Source organism: Cavia porcellus, unplaced genomic scaffold (assembly GCF_034190915.1).
Source record: "Cavia porcellus strain 051 isolate PalLab524CR breed Dunkin Hartley unplaced genomic scaffold, mCavPor4.1 scaffold_3, whole genome shotgun sequence".
NCBI lineage: Eukaryota > Metazoa > Chordata > Mammalia > Rodentia > Caviidae > Cavia > Cavia porcellus.
This window is the reverse complement of record NW_026947486.1, coordinates 121,231,917-121,259,238: the sequence shown is the minus strand read 5'-3', so window position 1 is coordinate 121,259,238 and position 27,322 is coordinate 121,231,917. Positions and strand designations below refer to the sequence as shown.

The following is a 27,322-nucleotide window of genomic DNA, read 5'->3' as shown; positions in this document are numbered from 1 at the left end:
AAGGATTAACACAAGATGTTCACAGTGATATATATCTGCTCATGTGACAGAACACCTAGCAAATGTAAGAACCACAGCATTCAAACTGGTATGTTGGAAGCTGACAAACTCATTTAACAACTACTTGCGATAATAAAATAAATAAAATTATGATGACAAGGCAGAAAGTATTTTAAATAAAATATAAAGTTTAAAATATTAAACTTCAATGTTTCTGGAAGATAGAGAATATTCATTAGCAACATAGATTCTAAAAATGTAACTAATCTGACAATTGATCATTTCTACTTCCACCACTGTGGTCAAACTTCAAACAACTCTTACCTAGATTACCACCTCATTACTTCCTCAGTGGTTTCACTGATGCCATGAACCCTATCCCTACCCACCCCCTTCCAGTCTGTTACCAATACAAAAGCCACAGGGATCACATGAAAATATAAAGTCACTCTCTAGTGGTTTCCCAACTCCAGAGCCAAAGCCAAGGACGACCCTGTAAAATCTCGAACTCATTATCTTCTGGACCCCATTTAGGATGAACAAATGAGTTAACATCCCATCAGGGAGACTGCCAAGAGGGAAGGTGGATAATGAAACAGGACACTGGGACAACAGTGTTCCCTTAACATGCCACATTTATTTGGGGTCATTGCACTGGCTATTTCCTTTGCCTGGAATACTGTTGTGCTCAGAAATGCTCAAGACTTACTCCCTCACTTTCTTTGGATACTGACTCAACAGTCCTTCTCACTGATACATTCCCCGGTCATACCATTAAATTGCAAGAGATTTTTCTCTACTCTGTGTGTAAACACACACACACACACACACACACACACACACACACACACACACACACAAACGTGCTACCTTTGTGTTTTTATCCTCTATGAAACAGGAAAAAATAAGACCCACAAAGCCCTGATCCATCATCTGGTACATGGCTTGTGTTCGAACATCTGAAAATAAAAATAAAAATAAAAACATTCTGTTAGTAAACTGTATTTTGCATGCTTGATTTAAAGATATAGTGGCATACAGACCTTCCAAAATTCAAGTTCTATACAGGGATATATCATAAGGCCAATATAATTGCCAAAGTACAAACATTTTGCTAGGTTAAGAAAATATTATGAAAAGTTTGCTATTAGGTAATAAAGTATTTGTAACTGTAGGCTGCCTAGAGTAGCCTTGCTATGAAATGTAGCACTAAAACAGAAACTGAAAACTTTAACAGACTCCCTCCTGCCAATTTGATAATTTCCTCCAAAGGGGACTGAAAGAGACAGAAAGGCTTTGAAAGGAGATAAAAATATTACCTGGGTAGAAAACAAAGTCTTTTAATGAGTAGCTTCTAGGAAAATGACTACACTTGTTACTAAAGAATAGAAGTATGGAGCGCTGGGTATGGTGGCACACATCTCTAAACCCAGCATTCAGGAGGCTGAGGCAGGAAGATCATTGTGAGCTCAAGACCAACCTGGGTTACAAAGTGAGCTCAAGCCCAGCCTGAACAGTATAGCAAGAGCCTGTCTCAAAAAAAGACAAAAAAAGGAGGAGGAGGAGGAAGAGGACAAAGAGGAGGAGAAGTATTTTGGAGTACATTCTTAGAGGAAGCCTCTACATAGAACTGACTGCAATATAATTGAATACGACAACCCCAAAAAAGAAATAAAAACCCACTATTTAAAAGCTACTCAGTTTTCAGAAAGGAGATTAAAAAGTAAGCATCAAATAGCAACATTTGAAATGATTCAACTGGGTGGTCTTAAAACAGTGCTACACAGAAGAGCAGGTCAGTGAACATTTTACTACCTACTGTTCGTACAGAGATTCGGAGCTTAAACTAGAATGCAAATTAGTGGAATTTCATCACACAGAAAGCCTATTGATGGAAAAAAAAAGTTGACCTAAACAATGTGCTTAGTGACATAGACAATATAGGTTCAAACCTCAGCTCTGCCACTTATGTAAGCCTCTGTGGGAAGATCTGTAATCCACATCCCACAGGTTACTATAAAGATCAGAGGAAACATTTGTAAACCAGTACCACATAGTTAACAATCAGTGCTCACAAAGGTAAAATAAATTAATTCTCCTCAAGCACAGTTATTTTGCTTTTTTTCTTGAAAGGCAGGTAGAGAAAAAAAAAAAAAATCAACCATGATTCTCAAAAAAGGTTACAGAAAGAAAAAACAGCTTAGTTACATTGTATTGATTAGAGGGACAAAGATGTGCTAAAATGAATTATGAGAGCCACAACAGCTAAACTGAATTATGTATAAACAGATTATAAAAACCAATTTTGCAAAATTCACCCTTACTCTTTTGAGTCTGCAGAATAGACATGCACTGGACAGTAGTGGTATTTAGCAATCAGTAATTTTCAGTAACTTTAATTATTTTTGGATGTCAGCTGGTTGTCAGGCTTTGAGTCCTAATTCCCTAAATAGTCAAAACTGGATGCTAAAATTTTATTGTTCACTCTTAAGAATAATGTGACACAAATTATTACTTTTAAAACATGACAACATAAATCAAAATGACATTTAAGGACAATCAAATTTTGGTTTAAAATAATCATGGCCTATATAATGGAAAAGGAAAAAGAATATTCATTTCTGAGGCTAATCTACATTGCAACTTACCAACATGTGAAGGCCAAACAGTTATATGAGGGTGGGAATGATACCAGCCCACAACTCTCATGGGGCGACCTGTTAGTTCTGCCAACCTGTGTGTCTGTCAAGGCATTTTCAAAGTGTTTTAATAAGGGCTCAGAAAGCATCCTGAAATTTAAAATAAAGCTATTACAATTTAATAACATAATGAGATAAAGTTGATGCTCAGAATTTCTCCTAACTGCTGAAAGTTTTTTTGTAATAGAATCTATATGGTTCCCAGTAATGTACAATAATTGTATTACAATTGGGATTATAATTATGTAAATATACATAATACTCTTAATCCAGTTTAGGGCATGTTTGATCATTCAAATGCTGACCACTATTTACCTACAAAGAAGCCTGTTAAAACCCTCGGAACTTACTGGCGTTATCAACTTGAGAATTTTCTGTCCTCTATAACTTCAGTCTTAATCACTTATGGAAAAAGAAATATAAGATTATTTTGCTCTTTATTATGTATTTATTTTTGGTGTTGAGGATTGAACTCAGGGCCTCACAGATGCTAGCCAAGTGTTATACCACTGAACGGTAACCCCTAGCCCCAAGAATTTTTGTCTTCATTTTTCTTTGGCAGGTTCTCAGTGTCAACAACAGCAAATGATATGGTTTCAGTGACCAAATGAACAAACACCTCCTGTTTAGTCACCCCATTTGTCTAGAAATATGAAAGATATTTTCCTCTTTTGCTGTAGAAATAAAAATTTCCAGTAACTATCTTAGGCTAGAATTTGAGAGTATTACCCAAAGACAGCTTCTGCTAGCCTAGAAGATGCTGGTTAGCTTTCCTACCAATTACTTACATTAAAACGTAGTAATCCTTTGTGTAAGATTAAGTCTGAAGAACAATACCTTTTAAATGTATTTTTAAATGCTCAAATGCCAAGAGAAGTTACTTAACTTCTCTTAGCCTATTTCTTCAGTTGCCTGACACAGCCGTGAACAGTAAATGACATGAGTCACACAGCTGTGTGGTCGTTAAGTGCGGAAGAAATGGCAACTGTACTGTCTGAAAATGGACTAGCTTCAGTTTGAGACTACAATATGTAATCCAAATAATAAACATTTTTCTATAGTTACATCCTGGGAAGTTTATTTGAGAAAGTATATTTGCTTTGTAAGCATCAATGGATGGGCTTTCTGCTTTTGGCCAAGACAGATAAAAAAGGATGATAACAAAGCAATTAGACAAAATACACAAAGCAACAATTTGCATGGACATTGGTCATCATGTAAGGAAGACCACTACTAGATGGGAAACAAGGTGAGTTCTTGAGACTTCCAGCCCACAGATTAGGGAAGTGTGTTAGTCACCCTTCTTCACTGAGACAAAATACCTGAGGTAAACAATTTAAAAGGAGCAGACAGCTGAGCCTGGTGTGCACTCCTGTAATCTCAGCACTCTGGGGGAGGCCAAACCAGAATGATTTCAAATTTTAGCCCAGCATAGGCAACTTAGCAAGACCTTGTCTCAAAATAAAAAAGGGCTGAGGATGTAGCTCGGTGGAAATAGCTGAGGTTCATCTTCAGTACCACAAAAATAGAAAAAGGGCGAAGATTTATTTTGACTCACAGGCCTGAGGCAAGGTTAACCATCACGGCAGAGAGCCTATGGTAAGCAAAGTTACTCTTCTCATGGCAGCTGGGAAGGAAAAAAAGAAAAGAAAAGAGAGAGAGGAAGAAAGCGCAAGAATGAGAGCAAGACCAAGAGAGATGCCAAGAGTTCAGGACATGACATAGCACCAGCTGAGTTTGTGTGGCTGGTGTTTTCATGGTAGGGGACCAGACAGGACAGTGCTGCAGAGGGAGCAAACCTTGGATATCCCCAGTGAGACTTGTTCAGGAATGCAGCAGATCAGAGGTAAGGACAAGCATATGAAGTAACTCCCTGTGGCCTGGAAAAGACACTGCCCCTTAAAGAAGATGAAAAGTAACTGTCTCTGCTCCAGAAGGAGAGTTTAGCAGGTCCTACTGGGCCATCAGAGACCATCACCCAGAGCAGGGCACTACTCTCAGGAAGGTCTGGCCTAAGGGCTGCGGACCTCACTACACACCAGGCTATTCCAGAGAGCACAGCTCACCCTTAAGGTAAGACTCAAAGGGCTTAGCCTGCCCCCAGGACACAAACACACCTGGAATACCATTGGTGCATGGATCAGTTCAAAACTAGAGAAAGAGCCAGCCATCAAGAAAAAAGGACAAGGGTAAAAAACAATACCAGGGATAAAAAGCAGTAGCAAAACGTAACCCTTAATGAAGAAACAAAGATCAGATTAGTGGTTGCCAGAAGCCAAGGTCAGTAAAACTGAGGAGGTAGATGTGATTATGAAAAGAAGCAAGAAGAAGGTCTTTATAAAGAACAACTTTGTGTCCTTACTGATGTGGTCACTGTAACTTCACATGTGAGAAAACAACACTGAACTATACACATTGTAGCAACATCAATTTCCTGGTTTTCCCATTGGGCCATAATTGGGTAACATGTAACCATTAAGGGAAACTGGATTAAAACCATAGACTGTCCTGTCCGCGAATCTGTAATTATTTCAAAATAGTTTAAAAAAACAAGATGCAAAAGATATACACTAGAGATTGATAAATCTGACTACATAAAAAAATGTAAAAAGAACAGCTTATTAAGGAATAACCACACAGACATAAACTGGAAAAATCACTATCCTTATTACATAAGGCCTTCTTACATAAGTACTTATAAGTTATTAAGAAAAAGATTATCAAATCAATAGAAAAATGAAGAAAGGAAGTAAACAGGTAATTCAGAGAAAAATACAAATGATTCTTAAAAATGAAAAGTGCATCAAGTTTACATACAATAAGATACAAATTAAAATTACAAGAAACAAAACAGCTTTTACTGTTTTACTTAATCAGATTGGCAACATTACAAAATTCTACTAAGGCTAGAGTCTCATGAGGAGCCATGGCATTGTGGGAAAGGGATGCTGTCATGTGACCCAGGCCCCAGCTCTGCACATGGATGGAGTCAGAAGCATAAAAGCTTCCAGGCTGTGGGGCTTGCAGCTTCTTCACAAATAAATGCCAGCATCTGCAGCCAGGCTTATGCTTTCTACTAAGATGACTGCATGCCTGGGATTCAGTAGAACAAGCCTTTATTCTACATGTTACCAAATCATTCAAAGGTGCAACTGGTAAAGATTCATCCGATGAAGAGACACCTCAGTAACTAAATCAACTGAGTTCATTTCTTCAGGAATGATGTGATGTGGTGAAATATGTCAGTAGACAAGATGAAATCAGGAGGCTCCACTAGAGAAAAGTGCTTTTTCCCCTATGCTGCTACAAGATTTTGAGTGGTACTTAAGGCTTGAACTTTCTTTCATTTTCTTTTTGCTTTCTTTCTTTCTTTCTTTCTTTTTTTTTTGTCTTTTTGAGAAGCAGTTAGGGCAGGCCTTGAGCTCACTTTCTAGCCCACGATCTTGAACTCACAACGATTCTTTTGCCTCAGCCTCCTGAGTGCTGGGATTACAGGCGTGAGCCACCATGCCCGGCTAAAGCTTGTACTTTCTAGTGACAAAATTGCCATGTAACAAATGCTACTATTAAACCTTCATCTAGGCGGAAAAGAAAATGAACTAAAATCATATTCTCTTAAAATCTATACAGAGCTCCTTAGAAACAGTTAAGAAGGAGGGCCTGCAATTGTTACGAATGATGACTTCCTGCCTTACTAGATTTTACTGCTACAACTGGTATGGCAGAATGGACACTGTATTTACAAACCCTGTGATGTACTGACTGTTACATCAGCCTGAAAGGCAGCCAAGTTGAGACTACAAAGATAAAATCATGCAGAACAGGAAATTACACAAAATTACTCAAAAGATATAAAGTGAAAATGTTACAGTAGATGTATATTTCCATGGCTGCCATTATTAAATATTTGCAAAATCTCTATAGTTTTATTGAAAGCTCAAAAGTAGGTTCTAAAGTAAACACAAAAGATAAGTATATTTGAATATTGCTTAAAGAATTATCTGAATAGCAGGGATATGTATTATGGATATAATTAATTTATAATATTGTTAACATTTTAAAGACACTCAGGAGATTCCACATCTTTTTTATATTTCTAAGAAAAGATTTTAAATATAAAGTTTCTTGGAGCAAAGCACTCACCAGACATAAAGAAATACTCTGTTAGTGGTGGTGAACCTATGGCACACTTGCTGTAACAGGCTTTTTATTATCACTGAAAGCTCTAAAAGGTTTACCATCACTGTCCACATGAATTTTGAGTCTATCAATTCTAGAAACTAAAATCTAGGACATGAGAAGTGAAAACAACATTGTTCCTTCTACATGTCCATGTCTGATTGGGATAAAAAAGATAAAAAGAATAGACAGATGTATGACAATTGATGCTTTGATAAAAGAATAGATGTCATAGTAAAGTGCTCATATTATCAGATAGAACTACCTACGGGTCCATTTTTTTGTTATAAATTTCTAATAATGAATTTAACATGTGTGGATGTTAACAACTTATTGGAAAACTAAGGATTTTTAACCTCAACTAACTTTAAAATAAGCATTCTGAATAAAAAAAATGCCCTGCTTCTAGGAATTCATCCTACATATCAGCACACATTGCAAAATGCAACAGCATACAAGTTTACAAATGACTTAAACATTTGCACAAGGACAAGAGAAGTAAGCAAGTTATGCATCAGGGTAAGGAAGCTCTCTACATTGAAGCAGACAAATTACAAGAAACACTGTTAGGTGAAAAATATGGGTACTGTATGTAAGAAGGTATTCAATACATTTTTCAGAGAACATTCCTATATGTATTTACAGAATCCATTTGTAAGGATATATGCAAAACTGATATCCAGGTATCAGGAATTAGGGAAGAACTGGGCCACAGAATTTGAAGAAATACCTATTTCTTTATACCGTTTTGTACTTTGTAAAAGTGTCTTACTATATCTGGGTTCTACGTACTTTAAAATCTATTTCTAGTTGTCTACAAGACCAACTTAATCCAAGATAGCAATAAAGTTTTAAAAGTACTGATGCACATTTACTTGCTATAGGTGAGGTACAGAGAGTACATCCTACTCAACCATCCTTTGGATTATTTATCATGGAATACTGCATTCATTTCTCAACACTACCTTTTTTTTTGAGGAGAAGACTCCAAAGCAAATCTCTCAAAAGGGTAGAGATCAAGATAGTGAGTGACCTAAAAATTAATTACATAATTTTAGGAAAAATGGAAGGGACAGAAAAGAATGGAGAAGGGAAGAGTAGGGTACATGGAACTGCAAGAAAATTTACAGCAAGCAGTCGGCATAGTGGCACACTTCTGTAATCCCAGATTCACAGGAGGCTGAGGCAGGCCAATCATTGCAAGTTAGAGACCAGCCTGGGCTACAAAGTGAGTTCAAAGCCAGTCTGAACTGCCATGATGAGACCCCATCTCAAAGGGACCAAAAAAAAAAAAAAAAGAGAGAAAAGAAAAGAAAGAAAAAAAATTTACAGCAAGCAGATCAATGCAGCCCCAAAGCCCCAGAGCAATATAAGCTTCTTATTGATCAATAAGGATATCTCTGCTTCTGTTGAGGCTGCAGACAGTTGCTCAGGAGAGATTTCTACCCGGTCTTTCCTCTTATCAGAACGTCGGAGGATGATGACAGAATGAATGTGAACAATTCTGACGGTGTCAACCTAAAGGAAAATCCACAGAAATGGTTACTATCTCTCACTTACAATGCTTTTCTCTAATATTTACTGGTAATTATAGGATTGCACTTTACTAGAGTATCTGGTTAAAGACTTCATTTTAGAAAACTGATACTTTTTGCATGAATAATGAAATGTTTCAAATGAAAGAAATTGAAAAAATATAAAAGTTAGTATTTAGATAAAGGAACACCTTTTTGACTGTTTAATAATTATTCAGGTAACAACTATGCGCAAGACACTGTCACATAAAGGAATATAAGTCAGAGTGCCGACGAAGTGTTCAAAACATTAATGATATGGCTAAGGAGCAATCATACATGAAACAATGCTAATGATGCAACAAATCAATTCTAGGGAGCTCACAGGAAAAGAACCATTTAGACAAAAACCTTCATAGAAAGGGTAGGCAAGTGTATCTGCTCATTGATTGGTCTCTGTGTGTATGTGTGCTCACAGAATTTCTACATGCATGTCAAATGGGTATATGCACTAGTAAAGTATACACGAAGAGTCTGAGAGACAACCTGGCTAATGTATTTACACACAGAGCTTAAGGTTTAACACAAACGGTAAGTCAAAGAAGGAAGGTTGCAGTGTAAATGTACAAGATATCTAGTAACAAGCTGTGATTTTCAAGATAAACCAGAAAGAATTATTTCAGACAACCTATACATTAAATAATGATAAAGTACTGGATTAAGGAGATGGCAGAGACAGAAAAAACAGATTTGAGGCCCATTAAAAAGAATCATGATCTGGTAGCTTATGAACCATAGACACAGGACAGAAAAACACTAATGATGATTCTCAAGTTTAAAGTCTGAGATTAGATGGAGTAAGGGAGGCAGATTTAAGCCTAGAAATGGTCAGAAATAGAGAAATGAGCTCATTTTCAGATGAGCTGATCTGGGATGAGATAATGTACAATACGGTCATGATTAACAGGCAGGTGGATGAGTGGTAAAATTTTATGAGTGAATAAAAAAGGTGGGAGAAAGGAAGCAAAGGTCTAAATCAAAAGGGGTACCTATATTTTTGATAAGCTAGAATAGAACAAGGGGTAAGACGCAGAAGGCAAAATCAGAACAGTGCAATAGTCAAGTTTCAGGGAAAAGACGGGCTTGCACTGCACGACACAGAAGGGACAAGGATGAAAAACCTAAAAAGCTTTTGAAGTAAGCTGTAGAACCACACCATGAAACACAAGAGCCATGGCTGCTGAGCCCCTAAAATGTGGCAAGTCTGATTTCAAACCCACAAATATGAAATGTGATCAAAAATAGAAGGAATGTTTACAAAAACTTTTCCAAAAAACTGTGTTACAGTAAAAGATATATTTGCCATCAATCTCCCTCACAATACTCCCTCTTGCTTTGAACATACTGATCTCATGTTCCTTACCACTTTTTATTTCTTTGTACCGGAGATCGAACTCATGACCATGCGCTGCAAGGCAGGCGCTTATGCCACTGAGCTAAATCTCTGGCCCCTCACCACTTTCATAAGCAGGATGGAAGTCCTCTTTTCTGGGTGTCATTAATTGCACTGTCATGGCTGCCTCAATGTCCTAAATTGTTCCAAAATATTTACTTTTCATAGACGCAATGGGGAAGAGGCCAAAGTCACAAGGTGCCAGATGCAGTGAGTAGGGATGGTGACAACACATCATGTTTTTATCTGACAGAAACTGCCGCAAATGGTTGATCAATGAGGGGTGATCATAAAATAGAAAGAATGTTTTAATAAGTTCTTTTCAAATCCAAACATGCACCCTATTTTTATCACCCCATGTATCATTCCATCATGCAGATGGAACCCAAGGCATTATGCATGCTAGACAAGTGTTCTACCTACTGAGCTACATGGCCAGCCCAAGATTATATTTCTAATAGACAGACAAAAAAAATTTATCTCTTTTTGGTATTCTGTTACAAATACGTGGGCCAAGATTTTATTTGTTTTTATATTCAGCTTGCAATTTTAATCTTGTTTTCAAACAAGAAAGCTATTTAACCAATTCAGCTTTTCAATTTCTACTATCTTAAGAGAGCTAACGGTATGGTAGAACTGATTTTCAAAACAAAGGATCCTTTGATACTAAATGCTATTTTTATAACCGTATTTCCACTTTCTTCAATAAACAAAAAGCTGTCCAAGCGATGTCCTTTCGAAAAGCATGTATGAGTACCTTTGCATAGTTCTCTGGCATTATCAGGTCGTTTGTAGCTTCCCAGATACCTGTCCTAACTATGGGGTGCTTCCCAGCCTTTTTTTTTTTCCTTTTTTCACATGGCAGACTCTTTCATATCCTTTAAATCGCCTGATCACTCTATCAAAAGTAATCATTTTCTTCTGCATATAACTTCTTTTATAATATGTACTCACTTATACCTGTTAGAATACATACTGTTATATTTATTTCACGCAATTTTATCTACATTAAAGTTTAAGCTCCTTAAGAGCAGGGACTTTATTTGTTTTTATTGCCAGCAACCAGTACAATGCCTGATAGGCATTAAGAAAACAAAAGCAGAAATAGACAGATGCATAGCCTTTCAAGGAAAGACAAATGCCTGGCTTTTCAATGGAAACGATGAAAGCCCAAGGGCTGAGGATATAGCTCAGCGGCATTTGTGCCTGTCTGGCAAGCACAATGTCAAGAGTTGGATCCTTGGTAACAAAAATAAATAAATAAAGCCAAAATAGAATGAGATGCTAAAAAAATACTTGTCAACCATGACTTCTATATTGAAAAAAAATATATCCTTCAAAATTAAGGCAAAATAAAGAGATTTTTCAGATGCACAATGAAGGAAATTCATTATCAGCACAGAAAACCCCCCAAATGAAGAAAGGAGTGGCAAGGACCATAGAGATTAAGTATTTGGATAAAAATAATGAATTATTAACTGCAGAAAACTTAATGATGTCATGTGAGTAATCACAGAATTAAAATGTCAACAATAACCCAAAAGGTGGGAAGGAATAAATGGAAACAAAACGTTCTAATGTTCTAGTACAGATGGTCCCTAATTTATCATAGTATGAAAGCAACAGGCATTCACTGGAAACTACACTTTGATTTTTTATCTTTTCCCGGATTAGTGATATATGAGGTATAGTATGATATTTCCTCACAGTCCTGGGTAGTAGCAGGGAGCTGCAGCTCAGTTATCCACATAAACATGAAGGAAAACAATCAATATTATACAGTGTATTGTCTGTCTTACTAATCTATGATGTCTGGTGAGTTGGACATATCAAATGCAATTTTAGCTTATAAAATTTTCAGTCTAATGTCCCAATATTAAACTCACTGGATTTGCTGGGACATAACCAAATTGTAAGTTGAAAAGCATCTATATTATTCGGGAAATGGTAAAAATAACCATTTGTATCAGACTGTAATAAATCAGGAATTCACACTACACTATGTAGGATAGTCACTAAAAGAATAATAAAAGAATGTTATAACTAATGGAGAGTTGAAGTGAAATTAGTAAAACATATTTGAAAGCATGTTTCCCAGGGCGATGGCTGGTATGGCTATAGGATCTCCAACTGCTTGCAAGAGTAACCTGGAGAGACTTTGACAGTTCAGGTCAACCCAATACCTGTGGCTGCCACTCACCTTTCCTATAAGATAAACAAAACAAAACAAAATAAAACAACAACCATTTGATTAACCCAAAAGAAAGCAAGAAAACAAAGAAAATATAAAACCAAAAGTGGGTCAAATAGAAAACAAAATGATGGCAATTGTAACCAATATATATTAGTAATTATATTAAATGTAACTGGAGTAAATAATCAAAAAGATTATCAGACTGCATTATTAAAAATGATATGAGATAGAACTGAGACATTTTAAGCATTAGTCCATAGAAAGACTAAAAACAAAAGGATAAAAAATAGCATACTTACACTAATTAAAAAGCTTGCTGAACTCATAAAATTTAATATCTAATTTAGACAATACAAATTTATATAAAATTCAAGATAAAGATATAAACTCAAAAAATTATATCATTAAGTTTCAGCATATATATTTAGCAGTTGATACTCAGGGTAAACTCTTTATCTCTATTTCTATCTCTCTCTCTCTCTCTCTCTCTCTCTCTCTCACACACACACACACACACACACACACACACTAGAGGTTTCAGTGCCCAAATGACATTTAAGGTACAGACAGAGAAACAAGAGTTTATAAAGGATATGGGGGAAAGGAGAGGAATAAAAGAAGCATAACCCCCCAAAATCCCAGGGAAGCTCAGAGTTTCAGGGAAAAAGATAAACATCAATGAGGTGGCTGGAGAGTAGAATCAGCAGCAGCTTTGAGAGGAAGATACCTTTTCTGATATGGGAAGAAAAGACACTAAGTGATTAAGATGGAAAGGTCTGTGTATAAGGATATGTAAGTAGAGTTGCTGCCTAAGAGCTTGGAGGAAGGGGAGGAAGTAATTCATTTTTACTGCATTTTACAAAGGTATTTGTGATGTATTGGGAGAAAAATTCACCAGGATTATACCACAATTAGGCTATCACATACCATAAAAAGGTGGGGTGGAAATGCAGACAGGAGAAAAGCCAAAGTGGTCTAAGAACTATGCTAATACAGACAGTTTGCAAGAGAAAGGCTACATGAGTAGCTGCCAAGACTCAGGATACAGAGGTGACAACACAATGAATCAGATGTCAAAGTCTCAAGGGAAGGGAGAGAAGGGTTAGAAAAAGGCAGTGATGGATCTGGGCGGGGGGGAGAAGAGAGTGATAGTGATTACTCATTTTGATCAAGGACAAATAGCTTAAAAGAAGAAAAAATTAGATCCCATTTCTAGTGGGTAGATTTCTCTTCTAAATTTACTGGAACCAGCACCCTCCCCAGCCACAGAAAGGGCTGCTAATCTGGTTGAGGTCATCAAAGTTCAGAAACCCCTTCCCAGCTGCAAGTTGCCAACATGCAGAATTCCAGCACACATACCTTTTCAGCAACTGTGCGCATTTCATTTCCAGTATAGGCAAATTTGGAGTCACTCCTATTGGAGATAAATTTGGGGGAAAGGGGAACTTGGATTTGGAATAGCAAAAGGAGTTAAAGCAAAATAACCGGATTAACAGTTTTTGCAATGTAACTTTAGCAGGAACAAAAACGGGAGGGAAAGTGCTGGGGGCTGGAGCTGCTAGACAGTACTTCTAGGTATTATGGAGGTCTGTTGAGAAATACAGTAAGCTATGCTTTGAAATTTAAGTAAAAGTTACCCAAATGGTTGACCCTCGACCATGTAAGTTACTGGGGATCTCTGGAATCACACAGGGTCCAGCAAGGGAGAAGGCAAAAAAGCCACTGTTTTTATACAAGAGCGGATCAATAGGAGGAAGCCTCTGAATGTATACATTATCTCCCACGATGAAAATTACTGCTATCTCACTGACATTTTAGGAAACAGGGAACATAAAACACATCATGCAAGAAAAAAATAATAGCACTAAATGTGAAACATATTGGTAGTCTTTTCAACATGCTGCCTTTATTACCGTCAATAAAATTCTAAGAGCCTCACCAGGTTCACTTATGATCCTGTTACTCTAATCATATTTTTCACATAAGATCATATGTATCTCAAGTGAAATTCCTATTAAATTAGGCAGAAATAAACTTTCAGGGTTGGTGTGGAACTCAAACTGTAGACCTAAAGGTATTCTGAAGTTGTAATGGTAATTTAACACAGAATCCTTACACAATGATATCAAACGTCATAATTTTAAAAATAACTTAGGAATCAAAGATATGAGTAAATAAATGTAGTCTTACCTTGTATCATCATTCAACTAGAGTGGGAAGGAACAGAAAACATTATTGATCAAAGGACACTTAATTTGACTACAGAGATGCAGACAATATGAAAATTAGTTCATATGTTCACTGATACTACTATTAAAGACCGGAGAATTTTTAGATTATAAATAACTAAATTGTACTTCCTCATCCACTTTCGCCCCTCGGCAAGCCAATGCGATGGGAACTTTCAGGTCCACGAAACCCTTCTTGTCTCTTACCATCTTTGCTAAGCTTTCCAACGCTTTGGAGCCACCTCGCTTCCAGAGAGCGAAGGCTGGAGGCGAGGCTTTAGTTGTACTTCCTTGCTTTCTCACACCTCGATGTCCTCATTCTGTAACTGCTTTTAGCCCTAACTTGTACTTTTGGACACTTGGGGTGACAACCTCAGCAGCAAGGCTCTCCGTGGGTCTATGCAGATCGCTGGAGAGTTGCGGGAGAATAAGAGGGCCAGGGCCGGAGAAAAAGGCCCCGCAAGACAGCCTTCCAGAGAATATCCAAGTATCGGGGTCGCAGGTTCTTGTGGCCTCCCAGCCGCCCCGGGAACTACTCGGTACTACTCAGCGAGCTTCCAGTCAGACTGACCTACTCACCTCCCCTATACACAGTCCCATCACCTCCTCCTTTTCTGTGCTCAGAGCATGGTTGAGACAAACTAGGAAAGCGTCAGACTCCAGATGAACCGCCTGCACCGCCTGCACCACCTGCACCGCCATCTTGCTCCGACCCCGCTCACGTCCTCGTCAGGCCCTCCGGCTTGACCAACCAGCTGCTCAGGCGCCGCTTCCCTTACACCCAGCACTCCGAGCCCCGCCCAGGCCTGGCCTCTACTCGCCTTCTGCGGGGGCGGGGTAGGGCAGGACTAGGGCGGGGCCCGGGGCGGGGCCCGGGACAGAGGCGGGGCCGGCCCAGCAGCACCTGGAAAGCTCTGCGCCGGTTGGGGCAGGCGTGGCGGTCGTGGCGGAGGGCGGTGGCGGGCGGAGGTCGGAGCTGCAGCTGGGCGGCCGGGGCTGCGAGGGTGGAGGGTGGCGGGGGCAGCCAGGCTGGCGAGGAGGCGGTGCTCTCGGCCTCCGCCGAGGTAGACAGTCTATGTGCGGCGCCCTGGCGCCGGGGCGGGCAGGCGCCTTCCGAGCGACGGCGCCCATTTTGCCCGCCTGAAGAGAGCTGTGCGCGGCCTACGCTCTTTGGGGACAGCCCTTTGAGGCGACGTCGCTACGAACGCCGGCCTCTTGAGCCAGGGAGACTTTCTGTTGAAAGTCGGTCCCAAAACAGTTAAGGTTTTATTTTCTTTTGTTTTATTTTAAGTCACAGCCCCTGAATCTCGTACAACTCTCCCTGGATCACTTCCGGTTACCGTCTCGCAACTTCGGTTCTGGTGACCTCGGCCCGGGCTGCCCCTCGGCTCGCCCCGGCTCCTGTCGCGAACTGGCTTGAGCGGCTCAGGGTGGGAGACCTGGAAGCGTTAGCCTAGCTGTTCTCGAGGCGGAGTAATTAGCCCAAGAAACATTATATTCATGTGAGTAACCTTTTGCAGAAGCAGTGCTATACTGGATCCGAGAAAGTATCACTCGAGCTTGGCTACTGCTGCTCCCTAGCAGGGCTTTTAGATAACCATTCTTTCGGTACAAGGAAGGGGAGTTGGGGGACTTCAGTTTTCAAAGTTCAGGTGCTCACGTCAGCTATCCAGAAGAGTTTCCTCAGCTCTTTTTTCCATGATGCTGTCAGACATGGTGAAATTGTATGTAAAAGTAATTTTATTTAAGGTACGTCGACGTGCCAAGGCTTAAATGTACAGAACTCCCAACTCAAGTTGACGAATCCCACGAGAATTTTAGGAGCGATTCTAAAGCAGACAAATATGAATGCTGTGCTGCCTCCACGGCCCGTCCGAGTTTGTCTCTGTTTTTGTATCCATGTGTAGTTTTGAAGCCAGGCATATATGGCAGTACTGGAAAGGGAACATACCCTAGTTGCTACTTGAAGAAAGTGTTGATGCTTTGCTCTTTTCTCCCAAGTCAGTTCCAACCCAAGTCTTCCAGCGAATAGGGCCTCAAACCCAGTGGAAACGTTTGTAATGTATATGCCGGCAACCTCTGTTTTTACCTGATGTTTAGGGATCACGCGGCACATCTTTCCATGATTGAGTTTGGTTACAATGAAGGCTGGAAATTTTTCAAATGTACATTGGACCTATCTGTAATCTCTAAGTTTTGATTTTATGTCACATTATATTTTCATTTGCTGTTCATGGCTACTGTGCCCTTTCATTATATTTCAGTTTTATAAAGTTCCTTTAGACATCTTTAAGAGGAAAAACATCTTTTGCCTTGCTTTTCTCACCTTTAAGTGAGGGTAACAATAGTGCCCACTTAATAGCACCTCATGAGACCATGCAAATTAAATGAATTGATGTATGTAACCTTATGTAAAGCACAAAACTGCTTCATAAGTACTGTTGATTAATATAGCCTTTAATTCTCATTTTATGCCTCAGGAATGAGGTAGAAAAAAGTGAACTTGTTCAAGGTCACAAAGCTCATTAAGTGGTAGAATCAAGATTCATAAGCAGGCTAGATTGATTCCAGGGACCGTATTATTGGCAGCTTCACCCTTTGTAAGTGGATGAGTTTACTAAATGACTTCAAATAAAGTAAGTGTATTCAACTGATCAATATTTAAAAACTATTCAAACACCTGGAGATTAAATAAATCATACTTTTATTAAAAAAGACAATTGTTCATTTGGTAAAGGAAAAATGATGTGATGGATGAAACCCTATGCTGTATGCTATCTATTTAGAACCTAATTTTCAAAATGCCTAAAAAGAATTTTTGTCAATATGGTCTCATGTCAAGGTGACCCCCACTGGGATGATCTCTTTTAGTGAATGATACATCTATAAAGTTATCTAAACATTTTTTGGAATCTATTTGTATTTGCATCTGGTAATATTCTTTGGATTACGTAGGATTATATTATGTGTATTGTATTGTACCTTGTACGTGAGTTTATTTTGAGGTTTTAAGAGACCCATTTTACATCAAGGAGCTGTGAATTTTGTGAACAAGTGTCATGCGAAAATAAGGTTCTCTGGTCAAATACATTTAGGAAACATTGTTAAACAGCATAAAGTTTCTTTATTGCACAACTTGCCAGAACTTTTGCTATGCTACTATGCTTTATAATTCAAGATTCCTAAATTTATTTGACCAAGAAAAATGATGGAAACAAGTGCTTTATGACTCATCACATTCAGGGGAATGGTGGCCCATTCAACAACTTGTAGTTTTTGACTTTGAATCATCTTGCTCACTCTTTGCTTTTCTGTGCTGAGAATGTTGTTAGTCAAGAATATTTGTGTGGTGATTTCTCTAGAGCCACTTGATCACTGTAGTACTCTTAACTAGGCCTTCATGCTGTCTGAATGGTAGCACACACAAGTCCAAAGTAAGGGGCTGGGGATTGTCCTCAGGTTCATTTAGCTGATGATAGCATGTTAACCTTTGAGGCAGAGCAGCACAAACCATTGCCCTTCAGAGAATATTTTGTAGTGACTCATAGGAACTCCAAACATCATCTCCATTCTGCCTGCCCTCTCTTCTGTATGAATTATTTCATTTTAATATAAAGAATAAAACTTTTTTATTCAAAAGAAATTAAATATCAACATATTAGTTGTTGCTAAGACCTATGTATAAAGTTGAAATAGTCCTAAAACCCTTAACACTTGGCTTCTATTTTTTTTTAAAATTGTTGGCTACAACTATACTTGTGCTCAAAATCAATATATTTATTTGATATAAACTAATTTTGTATAAATTTATACATTAATACATAACTTAATATACTTTTGATTAATGTATTTCATATTTATTTTCATATATTTAATATAGTATTTTTTATATTAGGATTTACTGGATTTTTGTTTGCCATCACTTCTTTCCAAAGCTCAGGGAAGAAGGAGGTGGAACAGTGACATCTGTTAAATGGAAAAAATGCCTTAAAATAATATAGCTAGAGACTTATGCATTTTAGACAAGTGAAAAAGCAGGGGGGAAAAGTATGAAGCATGAAACGAGCCTGGTATTTGGGGGAAGTTTACTTTCAATATAGTGGTAGTGGAGGTTCTTGCTGGAATTGATGATAGGGTGTTGCATATGAAGAAAAAGAAGAAATCCAAGATAGTTCCTAAGTTTTGAGTGTGTAGAATCAGAAGAGGGTTTGGCTAAGGATGAGTTTGAAATGAGAGTACACCCATGGGGAAACAGGTGCCTACACCAGGGCCACTCGGTAGAACAAGGGAAGCAAATGTGATACTCTTAAATTATTCACAAAGTGAGACCACTTTAAGCTTTAAGAATTTTTTTCATACTTTCCTTTTAGAGAAGGCAAACTAGTTGCAAAATTATCAGACTCAGGTTGTTATACCTGAGAAAAAAGGACTTAGTTTTGTTTGATTTGTATCTTGCTTTTTCCTGTTCTGTCTCCTGGTTCAGGCATGGGATTTGCTCTGTACAGTCTCACTTTGAGGGGTCTGCCAACCTCCCTAGATATGCTGCATTTTCTTTTCGACCCAATGTCTACCTGATGGGACTAGGAAGCCTGTGTTTTGAGAGGCAGAGACCCCATTGGCATGTTTGTCTCTTTGAAAGATAGAAATACGTGAAACCACAGGGCCACAGGCACAAAAGATTAACTCATGCAAAGAGTATGTCAAGTTATTGTGAGATTAGGGGCTGGATAGAGGTGTGTTTCCTTTACACCACTCAAAAGGTAGAGGGGCTTTTTCTGGCTTGGGAAATAAAAATTTAAACCTATGTATGGGACAATGAGCTCCTGCAACATCCTGTAGCATTATTAAAATAAAACAAAGATCTAGATAGACAATTATCATTTGTTGTCACTCAGTTTAGAATCACCATGACCCCCACATTGCTTATAGCTCAGAAATTCCATAAAGCTGCCCTAAATATTTTTCCTAACATGAAAATCCCCTTTTGGAAATGTCTCACTGCCATAAGTAACCTTACTTAGATCTCTTACTTAGAGCCTTTAAGAGCCTTCCTCTTTTGCCTTTAAATTCTGATTCAGTTTAGAAAACCATGCAGAGGACTCAGAATATTTAAAAAAATGGAAGCTTCTCAAAAGTGGCTTTTACTTGGGGAAAATGGAATACATATCTATTTTATTGCCTTCCTGGCAAAACAGTGTGTCCTTAGTCATGTTCCTGTGCATTTTTTATCGCTAAGTACATTTTGCCAGATATTGTTTTGTGACTGCAAAGAATGGGTGAGACTAGTACCCAGCCTCTTGTAGTGTTTGTCCTATACTTCCACAGAACTTAGCCTGAATAAGTGTTTTGTAGTCCTTAGCATTACCTTGAGGCTCTGCCTGAGTGTCACTTCATTGTTACTTTCAGCTTTGCAGAAAGCTTCAGATGTCCTTGGTTCTGATCAGGCTGTGCAAATAGACATGTATGAGTTTTGGTTCTGGTTAGTGGTTGCTAGTCCCAGGTTACCTTGCTCAGTGGTGAGTTCATTCAAACCCAGAAAGTCACACCTGTGTCCTGTGCGCGGGTGCTGCAGGCTTAGGTGGAGAAAAGCAGGGATAAAGTTGGAACCCAAAGCCCAGAATGGCAGGAGAGGATGTGGGGGCTCCACCCGATCACCTCTGGGTTCACCAAGAGGGTATCTACCGCGACGAATACCAGCGTACATGGGTGGCCGTCGTGGAAGAGGTAATTGTTTTCATTTTATTTCTTTGATTTTACTTTCAAGTAACTTTGATTTCTATCCATTGTCAACATTCTGAAGTCTTTGGTTTTGTTTTCCATTAGGAGACGAGTTTCCTAAGGGCACGAGTCCAGCAAGTTCAGGTTCCCTTAGGTGATGCAGTTAGGCCAAGTCACCTTCTAACCTCCCAGTTACCTCTCATGTGGCAACTCTACCCAGAGGAGCGCTACATGGATAACAACTCTCGCTTGTGGCAGATACAACATCATTTAATGGTACACATGTTGCTTGATCATTTTCCATTGTATTGGGACTGTTACAACAGAGTACTGTATAAACTTTTATTTTTCTGACAGGTCAGGGGAGTACAGGAGCTGTTGCTTAAGCTTTTGCCTGATGATTAACTTGGTATGTATTTCTATTTATCCTCCTTCCTCCCTTCTTCATTTTCACTCTATTCAGTTGTGGTGATTTTAATGATTTTTTTTTCCAGGTGCTGGGATTCTAGGAAGATATGCTCCTCTGTTCTGTTCAGTATATGGCAATCTCTTCATCCACCACTGCAGTGCACCCACTCTTGGGCCAGGGGGGAGGGAGTGGGTTGAAAAACTGCTTGAGAACATAGATGTTTAGGAAGGGTCATGAAAAACAAGTGACACTGCAGACAGAATTACACAGGCAGAGAGTGAGTCAACAAAAGCACTTAGTCAGGATACTTAACTTGAAGTTGACTCCTTTGGAAATTGCTGTAGAACCTTTAATGGACATCACCGGCTGGAACCTGGGGTCTGATGAATCCCACAAAAGTCAGCACGTGCTACAGAACAGATGCCCTGATCACCAAGGACTTGGTACTGATTTAGAGAGAAGAGAGCAGCTCCTAGAAGCATCAACATCTATTTGTCGTTTATTTGCCCTGCAGAAATTCACCTGCCTTTCCTTCTCCCACCCTGTAAATATCCTAGGTTTTGCTCCAGTGTTTCCCATCCCAGTACTGACCTAATTTGGATCTATTGAGAATTTAGGGGTTTATCAAGGGGAAAGGGCTATAGTGAATGAAATTAGTTACAAAGGCTCCTAGGCCTCTTTTCTTCCTGAAAAATGTGTCTTCAGATTATTATAAGTTGTTGATCAAAATTGTGGGCACTTAATTTTTTTTTGGTACTGGTAATTGAACTTAGGACCTTGCACTTGCCAGGTAGGCGCAATACTGCTGAGCTATATGCCTAGCCCCTAAATTTCTTTTCTGGTAACAATACTTCAAGTAATCTGGTCTTCATAAGAGCTCTTAAAATTATTCTAGCCACTTAGCTGGTACCTTCTCAAGAAGTAACATCACCAAGTATTGTTGACTCCTAGGAAAGCATTTTACTACCTGTGAAGTTTTCTGATTTAACCATAACAGTTTATATACTTTAAGCTTTTTACTTTTTAAAATGTCAAGCTAGGCATAGTAAACTGTAGTCCTAGCTACTTGGGAGGCTGAAGTAAGAGTGTTGCTTGACCCCGTAAGTCCTGGACCAACCTGGTATATATACATAGTAAGACCTCATTTTAAAAATGTCTTGAGAATAACAGTTTCCATGTATTGAGTCCTTACTGCCTTCCAGGCACTGTACGACACACTTCTTATACTTTTTCACATTTAATCCTTCCATCAAGGCTTTGAGGTAGGTATGACTCACATTTTATACACAAATGGTAAAGAAAAAGGCTCAAAGAATTGAATCACTTTACAAGTTTCCTCATGAGTCATAGACCTGTACAGTGGGCCAGGCCCTGTGAGCGGCAGCATCAGTTCATGTAGCCCAGCATTGCTTTACAATGTTCAAGATAAGCAGATCAAATGTAAGGTTTTTTTTCTCTCATGTAAATCTCTCTCTTCCAAACTTAACAAAATGGACATTATGAAAAATACAGTTGGTTCATCATACAAATGGGAATAATATTTTTAGTGTAATTATTTTTCAGCATTTGTAAGGGTATACTACTTTTCTCAGAAGAAAATTCCATGCAGTGAAGCTTTATAGTATTTATGAAAAAAAGCAAAATAATCATTTTTCTTGTTTTAGATTTCTGGAAATGCCACAAAAGGATCCGTGCCAGAAACAAGCCTGTGAAATACAGAAATGTTTACAAGGTAGTATGTAACATACTTTTTAAATATATGCCAACTTTACCTGTGAACTAATTATAAAGGCTAATTATCAGCAGCCTACATTCTTTTCTCAGATTGTAACACTTCTATGATTTATCCTGAAAATTTCTCCCATTGTAATGCCAAAGATAGAGATAAAAAGTAATGTGATCCAAGCCAGAGGTTCTCAATCTTAGGTGTACATTAGAATCACCTGAAGTTATCTAGAACAATTAAATCAGATTTTCTTGGGCTGGTGCCTGGGTAGAAATCATTCTAGAAAGTTAATGATTTAATTGCATAGCCAAGTTGAAAACTGTTAAACTGATCAAGTCATTTTATAAAGACTAGTTTTAAAATTAGTCTTCAGGGGCTGGGGATGCAGCTGCTTGGTTAAGTAATTGCCCAGCATCCTCAAGGCCCTGGATTTGATCCCTAGCACTGCCAAAAACCAAACAAAATAAGTCTTCACTGCAGCTGACAGCTCACTTTTTAAAAGCATTCTGATAGGAGGGGTTTGAAAATGCAAGTAGAATTTGTTGCCAGTCAGCAACTCTAAATGGCAAAAGTTTTGATGTAATTTTTCCATTAGATTTTAAATCATATTTATGTTTGACCAAATATTAGAGGACTATTTTTAATCAGCAAATGATTATTGCCAGAAAAACAAATAACAAAAACTAGAATACTAAGTGGCTTTTGCAGTTTTCCTATTATTACAGTAAGAGGTGGATGCTCATGAAAATATAGAAAGGTGCAAAGGAAAAATGGTCAAGGTTCCTCCAAATAATTACCACCAGAAAAAAAACTTTGTGTATTTCATTTAATGTAACTTTCATTCTTAGTTCATTTTATGATATAAATATTTTATAAAATCTTTTATTCTAAAACATTCATGTATAATACCACTTCAGTTTTACTCTTCTACCCTTTAATTCTTAAAGGAAAACATTATTTTGCATTTAATTCTTCTAAATAAAACCTTACCTGAAGTAGCAACTGAGAGCTAAAGGGGAATGTATCAAATTAAAAAGCTAGTACAGTGTTTGAGAACTGGAAAGACTAAATGCTTAGTAGATGACAAATGCTTTACACACTTACCTTTTTATCCAGGATGCTTCTATGGCCACCATTTTATAGATAGAAAAACAGACACATTGTATAACTTATCTGGAGTCCTGTAACTATTAAGAGCTGTGGCTAATTCCCATGCACCCTGTCACATCCCCTGGAATCTGCTGCAAATGTTTTTGGTAAAGGGCCAAAAAGGTGATATTTTAGGCTGTGAAGGTTGTAAGGTCTTTGTTGTATATTCCATGTTTTTATAAAAACCAAATTATTCTTACATATATGGGTTCTGTACATTTTTCTAATTCGTCAAATTACCAAAAGGAGTAGTGAACCTTTTTAAAAAGACACATTAAGCTATTAATCTGACTTTAAAAGAATTATAAATTAAAATTGTCATCTTTGTAAATTATACTTTTCTTCCTAATTGACCTGTTGATAGGTCTGAGAAAAAATCCAGTGGACTTGACTCTGTCTACTTGCTTTGTTTCATATGTACTGAAAATGAAAAGGGGTGGAAAGTGCTGATCGAAACCTTGCTGTATAGTCAGTCTGAAGAGATCATGACTAGGGTCTGCCTGTTTTTCAGCCAACAATTACATGGAATCAAAGTGTCAGACTGTCATTGAAGAACTGCGTAAGTGTTGTGCTAAATATCCCAAGGGAAGATCTCCTGTCTGCTCAGGATTTGAAAAAGAAGAGGAAGACAAGCTGACACTGTGGTCTCCATCAAAGTAAAGTTCTGCTGAGAAGTTAAATGCTGCTTCATTTCCACCAAGAACATTTCATTTATCCTCGTGACTTCTTTCAGGCCAGGTAGCAGCAAATCGCTAATGAAATGTCAAATACAAGAGTTAATGAATATGCCATCTATGCAGAATACAGAAACAGAAATGTATTAAAAGAAAAATACGTAAAATGTAAAAATTGAGCTGCTAAAATAAAGCTGTTTAAGAATTTTGGTTTAGTACTTTATATATTTTAAGGGTATTAGATACAACTATTAAGCAATTCTCTTTAGCACTTGCGTTTACTATTGCCATTCATAAAACTGAAGTAATGGAAGCAGGTAGGGTGAAGACTTATGTCTCCTTTCCTAGATTACATGCTAAATGAATTCAAAACTTTAGCCCACCTCCATACTTGTTGTACTTCCTTAGTGCATCCTTCCAGATGCCCATAGGAGCATTTATCTCTGTTTTACATTCCCACTACAGTGCCTAGCCAGAAGCTGCTTAATTTTTGTTCAGTTAGTGGTAGGAAAGGCATATAAATGATTCTTATAATGTTGTGTGATTCCATGTTGTAAAGAAACAACACATTTAATTGGAATTCAGACAGGCAGCAATAGAATGAAAATGTTAAGTAGTTTATTCTTTATGTCCTTATAATCAAAAGCTGTTACAGTAGATTCATATTAATATTGAACTACACAGGGAAGCTTGGCAGTTTGCAGCTACTTTATGGCCATTTGCTTTTCTCCATTAGGTGCTAGATCCTTCATTGCCCCTCTTCCCCAAAAGAAAAAGATGACTTTTGAATAAATGAAAGATAAAGATGACTATCAGAATAAAAGCAGGTGCAATTTTGATAAGTTCTTAATGTCCAAATACCATTATTGTTTGAGGCAGTATTCCCCAGTTTCTAGGACTTGTTTAGGCAAAAAAAAAAAAAAAAAAGAAAAGAAAACTTCTGTAGTATTGGGTATTTGGGGAGTGCTGGCTTAGACATAAGTAAACAGGTTACTTTCCTGCCATGCTTTAGTTTTTTGTATGCTGATATAAATGATTTCTTTGGAAAAGGAATATATTGCCAAGTGAACCTGTTTTTGAAGACAATTTCTTTGGGCAACCATTTTCCTGAGACTTGGAAAAATACTGCCTTGGGGACACTGGTACATAAACCAGGGCTAACTGCTAAATTCCCATGAAATAATTTAAATGAACTCTTTTTACTAGTAAAACAATTTAACGAGGTGTTTTACATCTATCTATACTTGTATCATCTCAATCTAAATTACTTAAAATTGATGGGACTTAATTAGTATTATAAAACATTTTGTTTTATTACAAAATTTTACTGAGTTTGAAGCTATTTTAAATGGTTTTTCCTAAGGTACAGACTTTTGAGTTTGAAAGCATCAACTGTTCCTTTAAACTGCCCTAAGTCAAAAGAGCTCTTGAAAGACAATCACTTAAATCTTATTCTCTTTAGCTATTACAGTCTACAGAAAAATAAGACAGCCATCAGAGCAGACTAACATTTGCCAAGTGCTTTTTATTTGATAGGGATTGAGACTAGCACTGAAATAGACTTCACAAACTCTTAATGGGTGAGAAGTTATGTTCTCACCTCCATTTTATTTTTGTTTTTTGAGACAAGATCTCCCTTTGCAATTTAGGCTGGCCTTGAACTCACTATGTAGAGGCAAGCTGACCTCAAAATCGTGGGGATCCTCCTGCCTCAGCCATTCAAGTGCTATGATTACAGGCATGTGCCACCACACCATGCATTCATCCCCCATTTTAAAGCAGAGAATTGAAGCTGATGACTTGGTGGATGGAGCAGAGGGCAGTACTTTTTTTTCCCTACAGATCTGGAATTCCAGATTTTCTCAAACACTGATAATACTCAGAAATTTTAAACTTACCCTTACACCATTTTTCCAAGCAAAGTTTTATGGTATTTTCCCAAACTGTGTGAAAGTAAAATTTTCAAATAAGAGCGCAGCCACTAGTTAGGCCTGCCTTTCTGGCAAATGTCCAACAAAAGGATGGTACAGAGAACATTCTTAAGAGTAGTCAATATACAGAACTCTGCCTTTGGAAACCACACGCACCTGCCTTAGGAACATGTTAGCTAGAATCATGTAGAGTTCATTCGTCATAGAATCCAGTCCTATGAGAATCATATGTGAGCCAAGCATAGTGGTGCATGTCTGTAATCCCAGCACTCCTTGGGAGGCTGAGGCAGGAGAATCACTGCAAGTTCTAGACCAGCCTGGGATAGGTAGTGAGTTCAAGGCCTAAACTACATATTGACACCCTGTTTCAAAAATGAAAATTAAAGGCACATCTGGTCATTTGCTAGAATTCATGCAGTACTGCCCATATCAGTCAGGCACAAAGAGCTCTCTTGCAAGTAATGGGCTGAGCAAACCAGGGGCTACCTGGATGAAGGCGTTTGGTTAGCACATTAGCACAATGCCAGTAGCATTCATGGGCTCAGGGTCAGCAGTGAGGACACCAAGTCTTGGAAAGACAGGAAACACTGGCGTCCATCCATTGATGCCCAGCAGGAAAGGGAACTGCTCTTGCACACTTTACTCACTGCCCCATGCAAGGGAGAACTTCAGCACTCATCTAACTCCATTGCTGGCTCAAAGGGTTGCCCAGAGTGGCAAGCATGCAGGGTGAAGCCTCAGTGGCCCAAGAGGGAACACAAGAGCCCTGGGAAGGCGCTGCTGAGTGCAGGAGAGGAAAAAGTACAAATTCCTGCCGTATAGCTTTTGGTAATGAAGGTCTCTTGCTGTAGAAACTGGGGAGTGCAGCGTCACCACTACTCGCCAGCAGGGGGCACCATAACCTAGAACACATTCTAAGTAGTTTTTCTGGACCACGCATACAGACAACGCATAAGGTTAATTAACCACTTCATCTCAAGCAAGGCCCCTGGCATGAGGCCTCAGCCTACTTCAATGAAGGCTCTGCTAAACTGAACTGAGAGGTTTTACTCCTCAGTTCGGCACAATTCAAAGTGATCAGCGCTCAAGGCCACTTTTGTAGTATCAGGATGAAGCCAATGTGCAACATGTATCTCCCTAGGTCCTTGGGTCTCAACAACAGCCAGCTGGAAATAATACTTCAGGAAGGACATACAGACCTCATTTCAGAAAACCTGTATGCAGTCTGAAGACAGACTGTTACAACCTTCTCAAGGAAGTTTAGGTTGACCTAATTTCTGCTGTGTTTGGCAACAAACACAGAGATGGACCAAAAGGCAGCAAACCTCCACCTCACAGGAGAGGTCTTTGGTGGCTACCCCCTCATCTGTGCAACCCAAAAGGACACTCCTTTTAGGTCCCCTTCCCCCACAAACATCTTGCTATGTAGTTCAGGCCAGTCTTGAACT

General features: G+C 38.5%; 3 protein-coding genes and 1 non-coding gene across 9 annotated transcripts in view; 3 read left to right on the top strand and 1 right to left on the bottom strand.

The window, feature by feature from the left end:
• Positions 1–15,084, bottom strand: part of Brcc3 (BRCA1/BRCA2-containing complex subunit 3) — a 59,607-nt gene extending 44,523 nt beyond the window's left edge. Inside the window, exons 1-6 of one of the 5 annotated variants that reach the window (XM_063246635.1) lie at positions 14,847–15,084; positions 14,230–14,246; positions 13,399–13,453; positions 8,277–8,396; positions 2,649–2,736; positions 871–959 (exon numbers count right to left, since the gene is read on the bottom strand). In XM_063246635.1, coding sequence (XP_063102705.1) covers positions 871–959; positions 2,649–2,736; positions 8,277–8,396; positions 13,399–13,453; positions 14,230–14,246; positions 14,847–14,969 — 492 coding nt within the window. In that variant the 5' untranslated portion in view covers positions 14,970–15,084. Of the gene's footprint in view, positions 1–870; positions 960–2,648; positions 2,737–8,276; positions 8,397–13,398; positions 13,485–14,229; positions 14,247–14,846 lie in introns of all 5 variants that reach the window. The other 4 variants (XM_063246633.1, XM_013141222.3, XM_063246634.1 and 1 more) reach the window with 4 other exon arrangements.
• Positions 11,929–12,058, top strand: LOC111753820 (small nucleolar RNA SNORA44). The gene has a single exon (XR_002788596.1). It is a non-coding gene; the product is annotated as a small nucleolar RNA SNORA44 (small nucleolar RNA).
• Positions 15,085–15,596: 512 nt separating the features above from the next.
• On the top strand, positions 15,597–23,890 carry Mtcp1 (mature T cell proliferation 1). 2 transcript variants are annotated; one of them, XR_010046701.1, is made up of 6 exons: positions 15,597–15,769; positions 19,840–19,991; positions 20,091–20,261; positions 20,343–20,394; positions 22,059–22,126; positions 23,781–23,890. XR_010046701.1 is itself a non-coding variant. In XM_013141241.2 (5 exons), exons 2-4 carry the CDS (start codon positions 19,887–19,889, stop codon positions 20,388–20,390), a joined length of 324 nt encoding a protein of 107 aa, XP_012996695.1. In that variant the 5' UTR covers positions 15,597–15,769; positions 19,840–19,886; the 3' UTR covers positions 20,391–20,394; positions 20,480–20,666. The 2 variants fall into 2 exon arrangements, 1 of the variants encoding a protein (XP_012996695.1); XM_013141241.2 differs by lacking the exons at positions 22,059–22,126; positions 23,781–23,890 and adding an exon at positions 20,480–20,666.
• On the top strand, positions 15,648–24,150 carry Cmc4 (C-X9-C motif containing 4). Its single transcript, XM_003462124.4, has 3 exons — positions 15,648–15,769; positions 22,059–22,126; positions 23,781–24,150. The coding sequence occupies exons 2-3, from the start codon at positions 22,069–22,071 to the stop codon at positions 23,927–23,929; spliced, it is 207 nt and encodes a 68-aa protein (XP_003462172.1). The 5' UTR covers positions 15,648–15,769; positions 22,059–22,068; the 3' UTR covers positions 23,930–24,150.
• Positions 24,151–27,322: the final 3,172 nt, after the last annotated feature.

Coding starts and splice junctions, on each gene's coding strand:
- Mtcp1 (XM_013141241.2), top strand. CDS start 19,887: ATGGCAGGAGAGGATGTGGGGGCTCCACCCGATCACCTCTGGGTTCAC. Junction 19,992..20,090: donor GGGTGGCCGTCGTGGAAGAG/GTAATTGTTTTC, acceptor GTTTTCCATTAG/GAGACGAGTTTCCTAAGGGC. Junction 20,262..20,342: donor AGATACAACATCATTTAATG/GTACACATGTTG, acceptor TTTTTCTGACAG/GTCAGGGGAGTACAGGAGCT.
- Cmc4 (XM_003462124.4), top strand. CDS start 22,069: ATGCCACAAAAGGATCCGTGCCAGAAACAAGCCTGTGAAATACAGAAA. Junction 22,127..23,780: donor AATACAGAAATGTTTACAAG/GTAGTATGTAAC, acceptor CCTGTTTTTCAG/CCAACAATTACATGGAATCA.